Source organism: Lactuca serriola, chromosome 2, assembly GCF_051521515.1.
Source record: "Lactuca serriola cultivar US96UC23 chromosome 2, Lser_US96UC23_V15, whole genome shotgun sequence".
Lineage (NCBI taxonomy): Eukaryota > Viridiplantae > Streptophyta > Magnoliopsida > Asterales > Asteraceae > Lactuca > Lactuca serriola.
This window is the reverse complement of record NC_136409.1, coordinates 10,277,510-10,294,712: the sequence shown is the minus strand read 5'-3', so window position 1 is coordinate 10,294,712 and position 17,203 is coordinate 10,277,510. Positions and strand designations below refer to the sequence as shown.

Genomic DNA, 17,203 nt, shown 5'->3' with positions numbered 1-17,203 from the left:
ACGTTTAATACAATATTTTAGTTTTTCCGTCGTTAACCAAAGTTACAATTTGCGTTTTAAGTTTCGGTCAATATTTTCCATAATTTGAGATATGATATAATTTCATGTATTATTTTATTTGAAATGACACTGTATTTCAATTAAAATATGCATTAAAATTTAATCGGTCAAGATACAAAAGGGTCTGTGGTGAACTAACCGTTTACAGATTCAGACCTAAATTCTGGGATGTCACATGCGCTGATCCCTGAAGCAACTGCAGGCACTCGGCCTTCCTATGGCCAGTCTGGTTGCAATGAAAGCAAACCAAAAATCCCTTAGGGCAATCCCTCACGATATGCCCCTCCTTCCCGCACTTGTAACACACACCTGCTCTGCACACCCCATCATGGCTTTTGCCGCACTTCCTACAAGTGTGGCCCTTCTGACCTCCCAATCTCGAATCAACGGGCTTTGCCCGCTTGGCCGCCGGCTGAGACTATGTCGACCTCCTATCCCTTATCTGAGACTCCGCCTCCTCCCTGGCCTGAGTCTCTAGCTTAATCTCCCTCTTCCGAGCATTTGGCTCGAGCTTAGCAAATGTTCGGTATGTCGAATTCGCCACGAACTCACGAATGTCTCTCCTCAGAATGCTTAGATATCGGCTCATACGTGCCTGCTCATTAGACACGTGCTCAGGGCAAAACAACGCCCTCTCATGAAACATCCGTGTGATCACAATCACAGACTCAGTCCCCTGCTTGAGGGACAAGAACTCCTGGGCCAACTGTTCCCTCTCCATCCGGGGGAACGTACTCGTCTCGAAACATAGTGGTGAACCTCTCCCAAGTCACCACGGTAAGCTCTGCAGAAGAAAAATCAGTTGTCACAAACTTCCACCAGTCCTTCGCTCCCAAGCGAAGCTGGTTCAGCGGGAACCGTACCCTCAGATGCTCCGGACAAGAACATGTATAGAAGCATCCCTCAATGTCAGAGATCCATCTCATCGCTGCTATCGGATCCTAAGTCCCATCAAACTCTGGTGTCTTCGTGTTGCTGAACTCCCGGTACAGCAACGAGTCACCCCCTGTAGCCTAGCAGCGGCCACGGCTACGGTGGCCGCAACAACAACATCATCGGTAAGAGCAGCATATCGGTCGTTAAATGTCTCAATCAGCGTGGTCTTGATAGACCCAAACATCTCTGATATCTCAACTCGAATGGCTGCAACCACCTCATCGTGAATCATCCTGTGAATCTTATCATCGCTAACTTCGCTGCTCTCTGGAGTGTGGCGTGTACCCACCATGATGTCTCTGAAACGCAACACAAACGAAATCAGAGACTTGCTCGAGTATTCTCGCACTCCATCACAAAACCCTACTTGTTCCTTAGTACCCTAAGGATTCTTACTTGGAATGCTCATTGGTCTGGTGTTTCCAGTAGTACGGGCCCTATACTACCTTCCACACCACATCAGTATTCACCCCAAGTCCTCTTTCTAGGATTCTAGATCACAAGTACTCTATATCTCACTGAGTGCAGGCTACCACCCAGTAGACCTCTCATAAGCTCCTCTCTGCTACCTACTCACACTCGAAGTAATTCACAGTAGCAGTAACTCCTAGGCTAAGGCATCACAAATCAGGCCATTCTAGTCCTAAATATGAATACCTAGCCTACTCTAGCATGCATAACACATCTCATAATATCTCATAACACATAACGTAAGGGTATTTTGGGAAATTACCATTCGGGTGTTGGCTGATTATACACACTACTCTGTTCCGCTCTTTTGGAATCTTTTACTCTTTTTAGAAAAATTGTTTCTTTTTGAAAACTTTTCTCAAATCCTCAGTTTGAGTTCAGATATGCCTGAAGGTGTATTTGAATCCCTTAAACCAAGGCTCTGATACCAACTTGTAACGACATCATTTTTCAAACAAAATTTTCAATTTAAAAACTCATAAACAAATGTCTCATCATTAATTCTCAAAACAACCAACAAGTTTTCAACACAATTATTCAATTCCAGGATCCATAATCATAGCTCAATATCAAGAGTGTGTGTACAATCACGACAGTGCCTTCCCGCGATCCTCGGAAGTACCCGAGACACATAACACATAACATAATAAGCACAAATGCTTAGTGGGTTCCCCAAAATACCACATACAACAATTCGCCACTCAAGGCTATACTCTGTACGACCCTTTGGTCAATGTGTCTCAGCGGGACCCTCCAGTCCCGTAGCTCGTTGGACCCTCTGGTCCGGTCTAGCTCGTTGGACCCTTTGGTCCGGTCTGGTTGAGGACCCTCTGGCCTCGTAAATCATTGGACCCTCCGGTTCGGTCAGAATAGCACATAGCATACATAATCCCAAAACACATAATCTCAAGTAAACACGTATGACCTTCCGGCCCACACATAGATACCACCCTAGGTAATGTATAGTGAGAAGACTCACCTCGGGTAACTCGAATGATCTCGAACTCGAAACACTGATCTAGCCTCCGCCTAATCATATACAGAAAATATCTCTACTTAATAAAGACTTTCAAAGGCTAGACTAATCCCTTCCTATGCTCTCTCGGAAGGGTAAATGATCATTCTACCCCTCCAATGGTCCAAAAGCCCATTTGTTGACTAAACCCTAAAAGTCAACAAAAGTCAACTAAAGTCAACTAAAGTCAACCCTAAGGAATACGCGGCGCATACCAGATCCCTACGCTGGGCATACTCGACCGTTACGTTGATATCGGGCTACTTGAACCCTACGCCCCGCGTACTGGGATTTACGCTTAGCGTACATCCCAGTTTCCTTCTTATCTCATTTATGGTCTTAATCAGTTAAGACCTTAGCTCAAAATACAGATCTGGACCCCCTATAGTCTCCTAATCCATAAAGTCGAAGACTTTATGCCCTTGCATGGCTGTAAAGGTCATCATCATCTAAATCACACCACTTCCTTCACCAAGGAGCTCATATCTCATGCATGGCTCACTCCTAACGTCCAAGATTGGATTTTTATGGATATAAATCACATTATACACTAAATATGGACAGATCAAGGTCTGTGGAGCTCCTTTACTCCTAAAGTCTCCACCTTTGGGACAAAAACCCTAGAAATGGTCCATAATGCACAAATCAAAAAGGTTGAGAAAGCTCTAAGCTTTTTACCTCCAACTGATGCTCCAACCTCAGAAAGTTCAGATCCAAGCTTGCCCTCCAACTCTAGCTCCTTCAATGGCACCTCCTTCTCTTCAAAAGCACACAAGAACACTTTCAAGCTCAACCACACTCACACAAGCTCTAGAACGAGGGTTAGGGCACATTTAGGGTTTTGCTCTCTGGAAATGGTGTCTAAAAGTGAGGCCATAATGTTCCTTATATAAGGCTCACTCCCACAATTAGGCTTTCAATCTGAACGTAGTACGCCCAGTGTACACTATGGTACGCCCAACGTACTTGGTAGTCTCCGCGTCAAGAATACACTCATGAGTACGCGCAACGTACTTTCCCTTACGCCCAGCGTACTCAAAAGCCAAACATTCTTTTCAAGGACTAATTTTGACAACTTGAGGAAAGAAAAGGATCAAAGAGATATACTTGAATTCCGGGATGTTACAATGAAGTTGAGACCTTGGCTAAAAAATTAGATTGGTTGTGGAAGCCGTTGGCTGAGCAAGCAACAAGGGTAAAATTCGTAATCTACAAATGGTGTTATTTTCTATTTCTTCTTATTATTTTACTTGATTTACGGGTAGTTTTTTTTTCTTACAAAAAATATTAAAGTTGATAAAGTATAGCCACTAAAATTGACTTTTTCCAAAACATAATGTCAAATGGTGCGTATATGTATCATGTTGTATTAGATAATGAATATGATGATTCTGTTCTATTTAATCCGAAAAAATTATCTAATGATTTTATATTGGAAAACAAAGTTGTGATTTTTTGCATAATATAATCAAGTCCACTTTTGTATGGGAGGTGGATAAATGTGGTAAATTTATAACAAGTGTTTTTACATTGAAGGGTATGGAGAGGTTGAAGAAAGTTAAAATGATAAAATGTTTACACAAATGTTGTATCCGACTGAATATTATGTTTAAGGATGATTGTATTAGATTGTTGATATATAGTAAGCATAGATATTTAGAATTGTGACTTAAATTTGTAAGTTATTCAAACTGGATTGAAACATTTTTGATATAGATTAGGAATGAAAATGAGCAACACTAACATACTTATCTTTGGTAGTTTGGTTATTATATTTTTATTAGAATATAGAAACATACATTTATTTTAAACCATATTGTGGACGGACTTGAATAAATGGGAAAAATGTACCTTGCTATTTAGCACAAAAAAATTATAAAAATGTACATTGCTATTTAGCACAAACAAAAAAAAAAAACTTATCCTTTTTGCATTAGGTCACAAAGAAATATAAAATGGGAAATGTGTTGCTATTTAATGCACTAAAAGAAACTATTTTGCCTTTATTAAACCGGGTAAACCAATAGAAAAATGGAAGTACATTGTCATTTAGCATGAAAAAAAATAACTTTCCATTTTTTGCATACGGTCACAATAATAGAAAAATGAAAGTACGTTGCTATTTAGCGAAACTAACTTCCTTTTTTCTTTTTGGCATCGTATCATAAAATATAGACTAAAATACGTTAGTTTTACATTTTTAATACATTGAAATGTCTAATCGACATGTTATTCTATAAAAAGGGAAATGTAATTTACTTATTCTTTGATTCTTTGGCTTCTTTTTAGTACCCAAAACATCCCTCTATCCATCTATTCCAACTAAAATAATGAAAACTATATTCCTTCCATTGTAGGGATGTTATAAATTTTGTAATTGTTTTTATGCAAAAAAGTGTTTTTTGTTAACTAGATTAACGAGATTCATTTTTCAGCATTTTAGGAGAAGTTCATCCATCTTTTGGATATGAAGTGCAAGCCAAGTTCTTTAACATGGAATATGAGGTCCCTATATGCTCAAAAAATAGCAAATGAGAAATTTTTTAAATTGGATCCCCATAAAAGAAAATTTGTTAATGGTTGTTTTAATATTGGTCAATGTGTCCACCGGATGAGCATAATACTAGTTTATAAGGGGTAAAGGTGGGTTTGGTGGGCCCATTTATCTTTATTATTTCTAAAAGTCAGAATTAAGTAAAAAAAATTATAAGATAAATACCATAAGGATAAAAAATCATTTTATTTGGACCAAAGACCAAAGTTGTTAAGGGGCTGTTTGTTTTTTTTGTGAAGAGCTGTGCAACCACTTTTGTCTGCGCCGCACAGACAACGTGCAGACATATGCCCTCGCAGAGTGTTTGTTTTTTGAAAGTGCGCAGACCAAAAAAACGTCTGCGCGAGGTCATCCTGGCGCATATATGTGTCACTGTCTTCAAAGGTCTTCAGACCTCATTTTAACCAAAAAAAAAAAGACCACCTGTTTTTTTTTTTTTTATTTTTTTTCTTTCTCTTTTAGCTGAAAATGCATTTTTAATCTTTATGACATGAAATTAAGTTTGAAAAATTAATTTATTTCAAGAGCTGTAGACGTTAAAAACAAACAGTCTTCTTGTTGCAGACTGTGGACATTTGGTCCACCTCTTCTACCGCAGAGACTTGCAGATGTGGTCCGCAGACTGCAGACATTTTGGCTTCAAATAAACAAACATCACCTAATTTGACTACACCACACGGACCTCCAATGTAACAAAAAAAAGGTTGAAACAAAGTTGCCTATTTCTCCATATCCAGGGGCCATTTATGTAAGAGTTATCTAAATTTTAGTTCGGTAGATCAGTTCTCACATTTTAACCGGGTAAAGTGTATGTGTGTACGCGCGCACCTGAAAGGTTTGAAGGTAACTTCCAAACTGAAGCAAGAATCGATATGAAGTATCAAGTTAGAGGTTCAATTGGTGAAGGAATCAGCTGGAGGTTGGGGAATCGAGCTTCCACTATTAAGGTAAAATCCATAACCCTAAATGTTGGTACGCTCATATATCAAATTGCGTGTTTTGTTGAATGAAAAAAGCATGCTCAAAAAACCAGTGTAAGGCACGGTATATGACATATTTATAGTTACTGATAACAAATTATGATAATTTTGGGTTTACATAAGTTAGGATTCGTACTTCAACCAAATGTAATAGTTTTTGTGAGTCTATCTATGTATTTGGGGAATCACATTAGCAACGGGATTGTACTAGTAATTCGAAAAAGTCTTTTAAATAATTTTTCTGTTTATAATTTATGAATAGTTTTAGCCACATCTAATATTAAATAGAATGTATCTGATATTGAATTAATGTCCTTAATGTGAACATAGACCTTTTCCATTTACTAATGCCTAATTATTAGTTTCTAATCAATAAATTTTAATTTCTGTTTTATGCTTCTAAGACAATAAAAATCCATGATTTACCTTTAAATATTAACAAAAATGACCATAAATAAATAAAAAATTAGGATACCAAACCCCCCCGCCATGCCCAATGTCTAAATATTCTTGATGCTTTTGCTTTTCCCTCTTTTCCTTGTTAGTCTATTATTCTGGAGAGTTTGAGAGAGTTTCATACAAGAAAATTTCAAGAAGAAAGCAAAGGTCCAGGTATTCTCTTTTCTTAATTATGTATTAACTTACAAGCATTTTTTACACGATCCATGGTTTTTTGTGTATGTTTTTCAAATTGAAACTAGATTGGGACTTTTGCCCTTGATGATTCATAAGATATTGCATGGAGTTGAGATTGTGTAAGAAAAGTGGTGAATAGAAAGAGCAAGTGAATCCAGATATAGTATTGGTAATATATGATGATGAGATAGAGATATGTTAAAACTGGCTAGAAAATTGTTTTAATTTGAAATTTAGGTTGTTGAATTTGAAAGATACCAAGCTAATAACTAATTAGTTATGCTAAATAGTTATAAAGAACAACAAACTCGTAGTTTTTTTTTCATGATTTTCAACCTCTTCGTACCAAACTAAATTATAACAAAATTGAATATCATTCTCTGCAATCAATTTTAACTTTTGTTATTATCATGTCTAAAATTGCCACAAGTTTATTTTCATAGTCATATTGGATTATGAAAGGACTATTTTTACCAATTACATCTTTACTTTATGGGCCAAAGCTAATACAATCCGACTAAACTAAAGGAATCTAGGATGCATATAGTTTGCTTCCCGATTATAGATTTCTATCTAATTTGTCTATTGTACTAATTTAGGTGCCACCACAAGTAAATTCCTGAAATGGATGTCGTTAATGCCATTCTTAAACCAGTTGTCGAGACTCTCATGGTACCCGTTAAGAAACACATAGGGTACCTCATTTCCTGCAGGCAATATATGAGGGAAATGGGTATCAAAATGAGGGGATTGAATGCTACAAGACTTGGTGTCGAAGAGCACGTGAACCGGAACATAAGCAACCAGCTTGAGGTTCCAGCCCAAGTCAGGGGTTGGTTTGAAGAAGTAGGAAAGATCAATGCAAAAGTGGAAAATTTCCCTAGCGATGTTGGCAGTTGTTTCAATCTTAAGGTTAGACACGGGGTCGGAAAGAGAGCCTCCAAGATAATTGAGGACATCGACAGTGTCATGAGAGAACACTCTATCATCATCTGGAATGATCATTCCATTCCTCTAGGAAGAATTGATTCCACGAAAGCATCCACCTCAATACCATCAACCGATCATCATGATGAGTTCCAGTCAAGAGAGCAAACTTTCACAGAAGCACTAAACGCACTCGATCCTAACCACAAATCCCACATGATAGCCTTATGGGGAATGGGCGGAGTGGGGAAGACGACAATGATGCATCGGCTGAAAAAGGTTGTGAAAGAAAAGAAAATGTTTAATTTTATAGTTGAGGCGGTTGTAGGGGAAAAAACAGACCCCATTGCTATTCAATCAGCTGTAGCAGATTACCTAGGTATAGAGCTCAATGAAAAAACTAAACCAGCAAGAACTGAGAAGCTTCGTAAATGGTTTGTGGACAATTCTGGTGGTAAGAAGATCCTAGTCATACTCGACGATGTATGGCAGTTTGTGGATCTGAATGATATTGGTTTAAGTCCTTTACCAAATCAAGGTGTCGACTTCAAGGTGTTGTTGACATCACGAGACAAAGATGTTTGCACTGAGATGGGAGCTGAAGTTAATTCAACTTTTAATGTGAAAATGTTAATAGAAACAGAAGCACAAAGTTTATTCCACCAATTTATAGAAATTTCGGATGATGTTGATCCTGAGCTCCATAATATAGGAGTGAATATTGTAAGGAAGTGTGGGGGTCTACCCATTGCCATAAAAACCATGGCGTGTACTCTTAGAGGAAAAAGCAAGGATGCATGGAAGAATGCACTTCTTCGTTTAGAGCACTATGACATTGAAAATATTGTTAATGGAGTTTTTAAAATGAGTTACGACAATCTCCAAGATGAGGAGACTAAATCCACCTTTTTGCTTTGTGGAATGTATCCCGAAGACTTTGATATTCTTACCGAGGAGTTGGTGAGGTATGGATGGGGGTTGAAATTATTTAAAAAAGTGTATACTATAGGAGAAGCAAGAACCAGGCTCAACACATGCATTGAGCGGCTCATTCATACAAATTTGTTGATGGAAGTTGATGATGTTAGGTGCATCAAGATGCATGATCTTGTTCGTGCTTTTGTTTTGGATATGTATTCTAAAGTCGAGCATGCTTCCATTGTCAACCATAGTAATACACTAGAGTGGCATGCAGATAATATGCACGACTCTTGTAAAAGACTTTCATTAACATGCAAGGGTATGTCTAAGTTTCCTACAGACCTGAAGTTTCCAAACCTCTCCATTTTGAAACTTATGCATGAAGATATATCATTGAGGTTTCCCAAAAACTTTTATGAAGAAATGGAGAAGCTTGAGGTTATATCCTATGATAAAATGAAATATCCATTGCTTCCCTCATCACCTCAATGTTCCGTCAACCTTCGCGTGTTTCATCTACATAAATGCTCGTTAGTGATGTTTGACTGCTCTTGTATTGGAAATCTGTCGAATCTAGAAGTGCTTAGCTTTGCTGATTCTGCCATTGACCGGTTGCCTTCCACAATCGGAAAGTTGAAGAAGCTAAGGCTACTGGATTTGACGAATTGTTATGGTGTTCGTATAGATAATGGTGTCTTAAAAAAATTGGTCAAACTGGAGGAGCTCTATATGACAGTGGTTGATCGATGTCGAAAGGCGATTAGCCTCACAGATGATAACTGCAAGGAGATGGCAGAGCGTTCAAAAGATATTTATGCATTAGAACTTGAGTTCTTTGAAAACGATGCTCAACCAAAGAATATGTCATTTGAGAAACTACAACGATTCCAGATCTCAGTGGGGCGCTATTTATATGGAGATTCCATAAAGAGTAGGCACTCGTATGAAAACACATTGAAGTTGGTTGTTGAAAAAGGTGAATTATTGGAAGCTCGAATGAACGAGTTGTTTAAGAAAACAGAGGTGTTATGTTTAAGTGTGGGAGATATGAATGATCTTGAAGATATTGAGGTTAAGTCATCCTCACAACCTCTTCAATCCTCTTCGTTCTACAATTTAAGAGTCCTTGTCGTTTCAAAGTGTGCAGAGTTGAAACACCTCTTCACACCTGGTGTTGCAAACACTTTAAAAAAGCTTGAGCATCTTGAAGTTTACAAATGTGATAATATGGAAGAACTCATACGTAGCAGGGGTAGTGAAGAAGAGACGATTACATTCCCCAAGCTGAAGTTTTTATCTTTGTGTGGGCTACCAAAGCTATCGGGTTTGTGCGATAATGTCAAAATAATTGAGCTACCACAACTCATGGAGTTGGAACTTGACGACATTCCAGGTTTCACAAGCATATATCCCATGAAAAAGTTTGAAACATTTAGTTTGCTGAAGGAAGAGGTAAATATAAATTTTTAATGCTAATACATTACAAAGGATCTTTTCAGTTAAATCTTTCAAAATATATTGTAATTTGATTGTATGGGGTATTATTGTTGGATGGGACTATTAATAAATGATTATCTTGCAGGTTCTGATTCCTAAGTTAGAGAAACTGCATGTTAGTAGTATGTGGAATCTGAAGGAGATATGGCCTTGCGAATTTAATATGAGTGAGGAAGTTAAGTTCAGAGAGATTAAAGTGAGTAACTGTGATAAGCTTGTGAATTTGTTTCCGCACAAGCCCATATCTCTGCTGCATCATCTTGAAGAGCTTCAAGTCAAGAATTGTGGTTCCATTGAATCGTTATTCAACATTGACTTGGATTGTGCTGGTGCAATTGGGCAAGAAGACAACAGCAGCAGCTTAAGAAACATCGAAGTGGAGAATTTAGGGAAGCTAAGAGAGGTGTGGAGGATAAAAGGTGGAGATAACTCTCGTCCCCTTGTTCATGGCTTTCAATCTGTTGAAAGCATAAGGGTTACAAAATGTAAGAGGTTTAGAAATGTATTCACACCTACCACCACAAATTTTAATCTGGGGGCACTTTTGGAGATTTCAATAGATGACTGCGGAGAAAACAGGGGAAATGACGAATCGGAAGAGAGTAGCCATGAGCAAGAGCAGGTAAGGATTTCAATTTCACTTTCTTACTTAATTAATGATTAAGCTCCTGCTTTTTGAATAAAAAAGGGACAAACCATTTCATGACTTAATGTAGCAATACAAGTCATGTATAAGAGTGACCAACTCTTATTTATTTATAAAATGACTACAAAATATGTTTTTTCATTAGAGATCATGTATAAATGTGACTAATTTTTCATCACCTAACTTTAGTTGATAAATCTTTATAAATGTCAGTAGTTACTTTTCAGTAAAATAACAAATTTAATAAATTATCAACAAAAAGCATCAACTAAAAAAATCCCACAACCCGTAATAATTTAAAATAAAAGGATTTAACATCTAATACGAACAATTTTTTTTCTAAACATGATTTGGACCAAATATCACCAGCAACTCAAGTTTGGAATCGATTCAGCTTAAAACTTGACCAGCATAATTAGATAGATGAGAGTTGAAGCTAAAGTGCCTATATAAGTTCGTTTCATCTTTTTTCTTGATCTTGATAGCAAGTTGAATGATTTTCTTCTTCAAAATTGATAAAAATCTACATTATAAAGAGACTAGCTTGAAAAAAAATGGTCTAGGTGGGTCTTGGGTCTGGTAGATGAAGATGGAAGGGAGAGTAGATTTCAAAGACACAAACACATCTTCATTTTATTTATTTATTTATTTATTATTATTATTATTTTTTGATATCTTGCTCATATTTGTTACAGATATGTGAGGAAATTAAATAAAGAATAAATTAATAAGGGCACAATAGTCTTTTTAGGTAAGACAAGGACCAAACACGCAACAAAAATAAACAGTAGGGACCATCCGATTTAAAAAAAATAATTAGGGACCAAAAACATAAATTCCCCCAAACCATAGGGACCATTCAGGTAATTTACTCTTACTTTTCGTTTTGTTCATATTTGGGTAACTATTTTTTTTGTACACATCTAGGTAACGAACTTGTTGAAAGTGTTCCCATTTAGGATGTGACCTACTACAACCGATCATAATAGTCATATGTGAACACTTCCAACAACTTTATTACTTAGGTGTGTACAAAAAAACGATAGTTACCATGATGTGAACATACCGAAAAATTAATTACCTTAGCAAGTTATTTTCCCATTTAGGTTGTATGGAAACAGTTCCGTGAGACCGTGACTTGGATGGTAGATAAATTTAGTAAACTTAACCCTTCAATTAACCTACCTTTTTCTTATTAACTCAATTTCAAGCTAAATTCTGATTCTTGTTTGAAAATAAGTTGCATCTTAATTTTTGTATTATCTTGTTGCATAGGATCCTTAGCATCTTTTAATAACTTATTTGAAGGTGAAAGATCAAACTATTTTTAATCTGTTGGCATTTTCCATCATTTGCAACTTTTTCTTGAAAAAAAATACCTAGAATCAAAATAACCATTTTGACATCCAAAATTATAAGAGAGAATTGTTAATGGACGTGGAATCATATATCATTAACACAATTCAGTACACAGGTTGCTAATTACATTTCTTGCGTGGCAGGCTGATATTCTGTCAGAGGAAGAGACATTACAAGAAGCCACTGGCAGTATTTCTAATGTTGTATTCCCACCCTGTCTCCTACACTCTTTTCATAACCTCCGTATGCTTACATTGGATAATTATGAAGGAGTGGAGGTGGTGTTTGAGATAGAGAGTGAGAGTCCAACAAGTAGAGAATTGGTAACAACTCACCATAACCAACAACATCCTATTATACTTCCCAACCTCCAGGAATTGTATCTAAGTTTTATGCCAAACATGAGTCATGTGTGGAAGTGCAGCAACTGGAATAAATTCTTCACTCTTCCAAAACAACAATTAGAATCCCCATTCCACAACCTCACAACCATAAATATTGAGTTTTGCAGAAGCATTAAGTACTTGTTTTCACCTCTCATGGCAGAACTTCTTTCCAACCTAAAGAAAGTAGAGATAGAATATTGTGATGGTATTGAAGAAGTTGTTTCAAACAGAGATGATGAGGATGAAGAAATGACTACATTTACATCTACCCACACAACCACCATCTTGTTCCCTCATCTTGATTCTCTCACTCTAAGTTTCCTGGAGAATCTGAAGTGTATTGGTGGAGGTGGTGCCAAGGATGAGGGGAGCAATGAAATATCTTTCAATAATACCACTGCAACTACTGCTGTTCTTGATCAATTTGAGGTATGTTTGTACATATTCAATTATTTATTTAATTTCCTTGTTAATTTCCTTTTTTCTTTGCAATATTCTATGAAAAAAAATCACCAAATCACAAATAAGAGATTTAAACTTTTATTTCACACCCATGCGAACTCAAGAATGGGATTTGGAGGCATATAAAGTTACATTCATTTGAACAAGTATTACCTTTTATTTGTTATTTATCATTTTCATAACATTTACTGATAACATTTCTTTTTTATTTTTCTAATTAGAAAAGGTCCACATGTCTAATTAGGTTTTCCATTCTATGTGAAACCTCTATTCAGTCTGTAATCAAGCATCTTAGATTATTTATCCATTTTCATAACTATGTTTATTTTGACAGTTTATTATTATTATTATTATTTTTTTTTTATATATATATAGTTGTAATTGCAACCTGTTATATATTCAAGTCTTAATGTGCATTTTATACCCACTATACTAAGATAATAATTACCTAGAGGGATGGATGCCATGACACAGCTGCTACACTTCAGAAACTCTAGTAAGGGCAGTTATTGAAGTTCAATAAAATGATAATGGCATCTTTTGATGGGTAATATAGGCAATTTAAGTTTTATTTCTGTTAAAGCAGTATTTAGCAAGTACTGGCCAGTAGGAGAGGAGAATATCACCTTTTGTGAAAATCTGGTCATTGTACCCAGAATTTAGTTAAATGTAACATTTTAGATATCAGGGGTCATCAGGTGACAGATATTGTAGAATAGAACAATATATAATATCACCCAAAACTATTTTTTCTAAGGTTATTCTGTTAAATATGTGCTTTCTTGTTTTCATTGAATTTGCATTCGTATATTTTAGGTGTTAAAGTGATTTTCTCTTCAATAAATCCCGAAATTAATTAAAAAAAAAACAAAAGTACATTTTTGATGTGGAGAGCACTGGTATCATTTAGTATATAAAAAGCTAGATTTTGAATTAACTTTCTTATACAAAAGCTGTGTATATAGTTTAATTAGTTTTACATCATTTTTCCATGTGGTGTTGCAGTTGTCTGAAGCAGGTGGTGTTTATTGGAGCTTATGCCAATACTCTAGAGAGATAATTATATATGAATGCCATGCATTGTCAAGTGTGATTCCATGTTATGCAGCAGGACAAATGCAAAAGCTTCAAGTGCTGCAAATAGGCTCTTGCAATGGGATGAAGGAGGTATTTGAAACTCAATTAGGGACGAGCAGCAACAAAAACAACGAGAAGAGTGGTTGTGAGGAAGGAATTCCAAGAGTAAATAACAATGTTATTATGCTTCCCAATCTAAAGACATTGCAAATCTACATGTGCGGGGGTTTGGAACATATATTCACATTCTCTGCACTTGAAAGCCTGAGACAGCTCCAAGAGTTAAAGATAGAGGGTTGCTACGGAATGAAAGTGATTGTGAAGAAGGAAGAAGATGAATATGGAGAGCAGCAAACAACAACAACAACAACGAAGGGGGCATCTTCTTCTTCTTCTTCTTCTTCTTCTTCTTCTTCTTCTTCTTCTAAGAAGGTTGTGGTCTTTCCTTGTCTAAAGTCCATTGTATTGGTCAATCTACCAGAGCTGGTAGGATTCTTCTTGGGGATGAATGAGTTCCGGTTGCCTTCATTAGATAAACTTATCATCAAGAAATGCCCAAAAATGATGGTGTTTACAGCTGGTGGGTCCACAGCTCCCCAACTCAAGTATATACACACAAGATTAGGCAAACATACTCTTGATCAAGAATCTGGCCTTAACTTTCATCAGGTATATATATTTCTTTAATTGGCATCATCTAATTAAGAAATATATCATTCCTGCCAAGTAAATTTACTTCAAACACATTCACACTAGTTTCAGTCTAAGTTTATGTTGTTCTAAGAAGGCCAAAATGGGAAAGCAAGATAGGGTAAAATAGTGTATTTCAGTGGAAAGGGTATTTTAGGTATTTTCTGTCAAAAGTTGTTATTGCAGGCTTTTTAGTACCTGGAAGAGCATGATTATTCTCGATTTGCTTGTTTCTTTATCATTTTTCTTAGCCTAGCATGATTTTCAATGAAATCTTTCCCTGTTACTCCATTTGATTGTTGTTCTTCATGGTTCTAAGTGAGTTAGTGGCTCATCTGTTACTTCTTTTGATTGTTATTTTCATAGCATGTTGTCACTTGAATCAAGCTTTTCCATTTTCAACAAGGACAAAAGGTCAAAACTAACCTACTTTATGAGATCAAAAATAGCAACCCATCGGATAACTTTTAGTTGGAGTTAATACTTACAATTACCATTGTGATTAATAATTATAATATCTTGTATTAATTCATAAAAATTGGTACAGCACATATATGACATTTCAAAGGTTTTTGTTTGACATATATATGCCTCTGGCGTTTTCTTTATTGGACTTGCAGACCTCATTCCAAAGTTTATACGGTGACACCTTGGGCCCTGCTACTTCAGAAGGGACAACTTGGTCTTTTCATAACTTGATCGAATTAGATATGGAATTTAATGATGATGTTAAAAAGATTATTCCATCCAGTGAGTTGCTGCAACTGCAAAAGCTGGTAAAGATTAATGTAATGTGGTGTAAAAGGGTAGAGGAGGTATTTGAAACTGCATTGGAAGCAGCAGGGAGAAATGGAAATAGTGGAATTGGTTTTGATGAATCGTCACAAACAACTACCACTACTCTTGTCAATCTTCCAAACCTTAGAGAAATGAAGTTATGGGGTCTAGATTGTCTGAGGTATATATGGAAGAGCAATCAGTGGACAGCATTTGAGTTTCTAAACCTAACAAGAGTTGAAATTTATGAATGTAATTCATTAGAACATGTATTTACTAGTTCCATGGTTGGTAGTCTATTGCAACTCCAAGAGCTACGTATAGAGAACTGCAAATATATGGAGGAGGTAATAGCCAGGGATGCAGATGTTGTAGAAGAAGAAGAAGAAGATGATGATGACAAAAGGAAAGACATCACATTACCTTTTCTAAAAACTGTAACACTTGCTAGCCTTCCCCGTCTTAAGGGGTTTTGGTTAGGGAAGGAGGATTTTTCATTCCCATTATTGGATACTTTGAGCATTTCCAGATGCCCAGCAATAACCACCTTCACCGAGGGAAATTCCGCTACTCCACAGCTAAAAGAAATAGACACAGATTTTGGCTCGTTTTATGCTGCAGGGGAAAAAGACATCAACTCCTCTATTATAAAGATCAAACAACAGGTAAACCAGATATTTGTTGCTTTAATAATTCTTAAACTACATTTGAAAAGTTTCATGTAAGTTTTTTTGTTACTGTGAAAAGCCGCAACCTATATTTTCAACTTTATATTTATGTACTTTATGCAGGATTTCAAACAAGACTTTGATTAATGTGAAGTAAATATTAAAGGTGAATTATGTTTTCATGTTTGCTGGTTGCCTATTAATTAATGGCCTTTTAGTTCATACTTTTTGAATGTATTCTTCATGATGATGTGAATGTTCCAATACCCCATTGAATGCTTTGTTGAATGTTGATGACCAAAGGACTATATGCCGGGAAGAATATTCAAGGAAAGAATTGTTCATCATATGAAGGACATTAAAGAAGAACATGGATGCTATGAAGATGTTGGGAAAACATATGAATCAAATAGCAAGCTACTCACTAATCTAAGTTTGTTGGTTGAGGATGTTGATTTTAATATTTCAAATTTGTTGGTATCATTATATGGGTTTATCAATAGTGTTAATGGGATGATGAGTAAGTTAACCTAAATTAGGTTGTTGCTAAATGTTTGACTCAAGTATGGAAAATTAGGAACAACAAGTGAAAAATATATGGAAAAGTAGTTTTGAGATTTTCAATATAAAAATATTATGAAACTATAGTATATAAATAAATGCAACATACTGTTTAGGTATCTTGGAAGCATATATCATGAAAGTAACTAGAAGCAGAGTTTATTCCCATCTTCAGCTACTTATAGTTTCTATTTCTTACCTGCAAAAATCTGATTAAACTTTAGTGTTATTTCTATTTTTTACCAACCAAGAAAAGAAACCGGTGCAAATTTTTGTATAAAGGCCACAAGTAACTGTAAGTAAAGAGTTCATGGCTATATAAGAAAATGATATCAGCTCAGTAGCTTTGGAAAAGTAAATTCAAAACATTTGAATGAGTTTCAGACTGAACAATTAGGTTTTAGTTGAGAAATACAAGTGTCCTATAACAATGTTAATTGACAAATTGGACTATATTTTTATTATAATAAATCGAACTATTCAAGCTATGCTCATCATGCATTGAGGATCAATAAATTTACAGGATTTGCATTACTACACAATTTTCATAGGTTTTGCTTCTTCGATTTAAAATTTTATA

The 17,203-nt window shown here is 35.9% G+C and overlaps 1 protein-coding gene across 3 annotated transcripts; it reads left to right on the top strand.

The window, feature by feature from the left end:
* The first annotated feature begins 7,255 nt into the window (after positions 1–7,255).
* Positions 7,256–16,701, top strand: LOC145085963 (uncharacterized). 3 transcript variants are annotated; one of them, XM_079023669.1, is made up of 7 exons: positions 7,256–9,952; positions 10,083–10,619; positions 12,146–12,817; positions 13,856–14,596; positions 15,238–16,059; positions 16,186–16,228; positions 16,366–16,701. In XM_079023669.1, the coding sequence occupies exons 1-6, from the start codon at positions 7,277–7,279 to the stop codon at positions 16,207–16,209; spliced, it is 5,472 nt and encodes a 1,823-aa protein (XP_078879795.1). In that variant the 5' UTR covers positions 7,256–7,276; the 3' UTR covers positions 16,210–16,228; positions 16,366–16,701. The 3 variants fall into 3 exon arrangements, with proteins under 3 accessions (XP_078879795.1, XP_078879794.1, XP_078879793.1); XM_079023668.1 differs by having other exon boundaries at positions 16,186–16,701; XM_079023667.1 differs by having other exon boundaries at positions 15,238–16,701.
* Positions 16,702–17,203: the final 502 nt, after the last annotated feature.

What these genes read in the sequence shown, in the direction of transcription:
- LOC145085963 (XM_079023667.1), top strand. Translation starts at nt 7,277, where the DNA reads ATGGATGTCGTTAATGCCATTCTTAAACCAGTTGTCGAGACTCTCATG. An exon ending in CTGTTCTTGATCAATTTGAG is followed by an intron (nt 12,818 to 13,855) that starts GTATGTTTGTAC and finishes GTGGTGTTGCAG; the next exon opens with TTGTCTGAAGCAGGTGGTGT. An exon ending in CTGGCCTTAACTTTCATCAG is followed by an intron (nt 14,597 to 15,237) that starts GTATATATATTT and finishes TTGGACTTGCAG; the next exon opens with ACCTCATTCCAAAGTTTATA.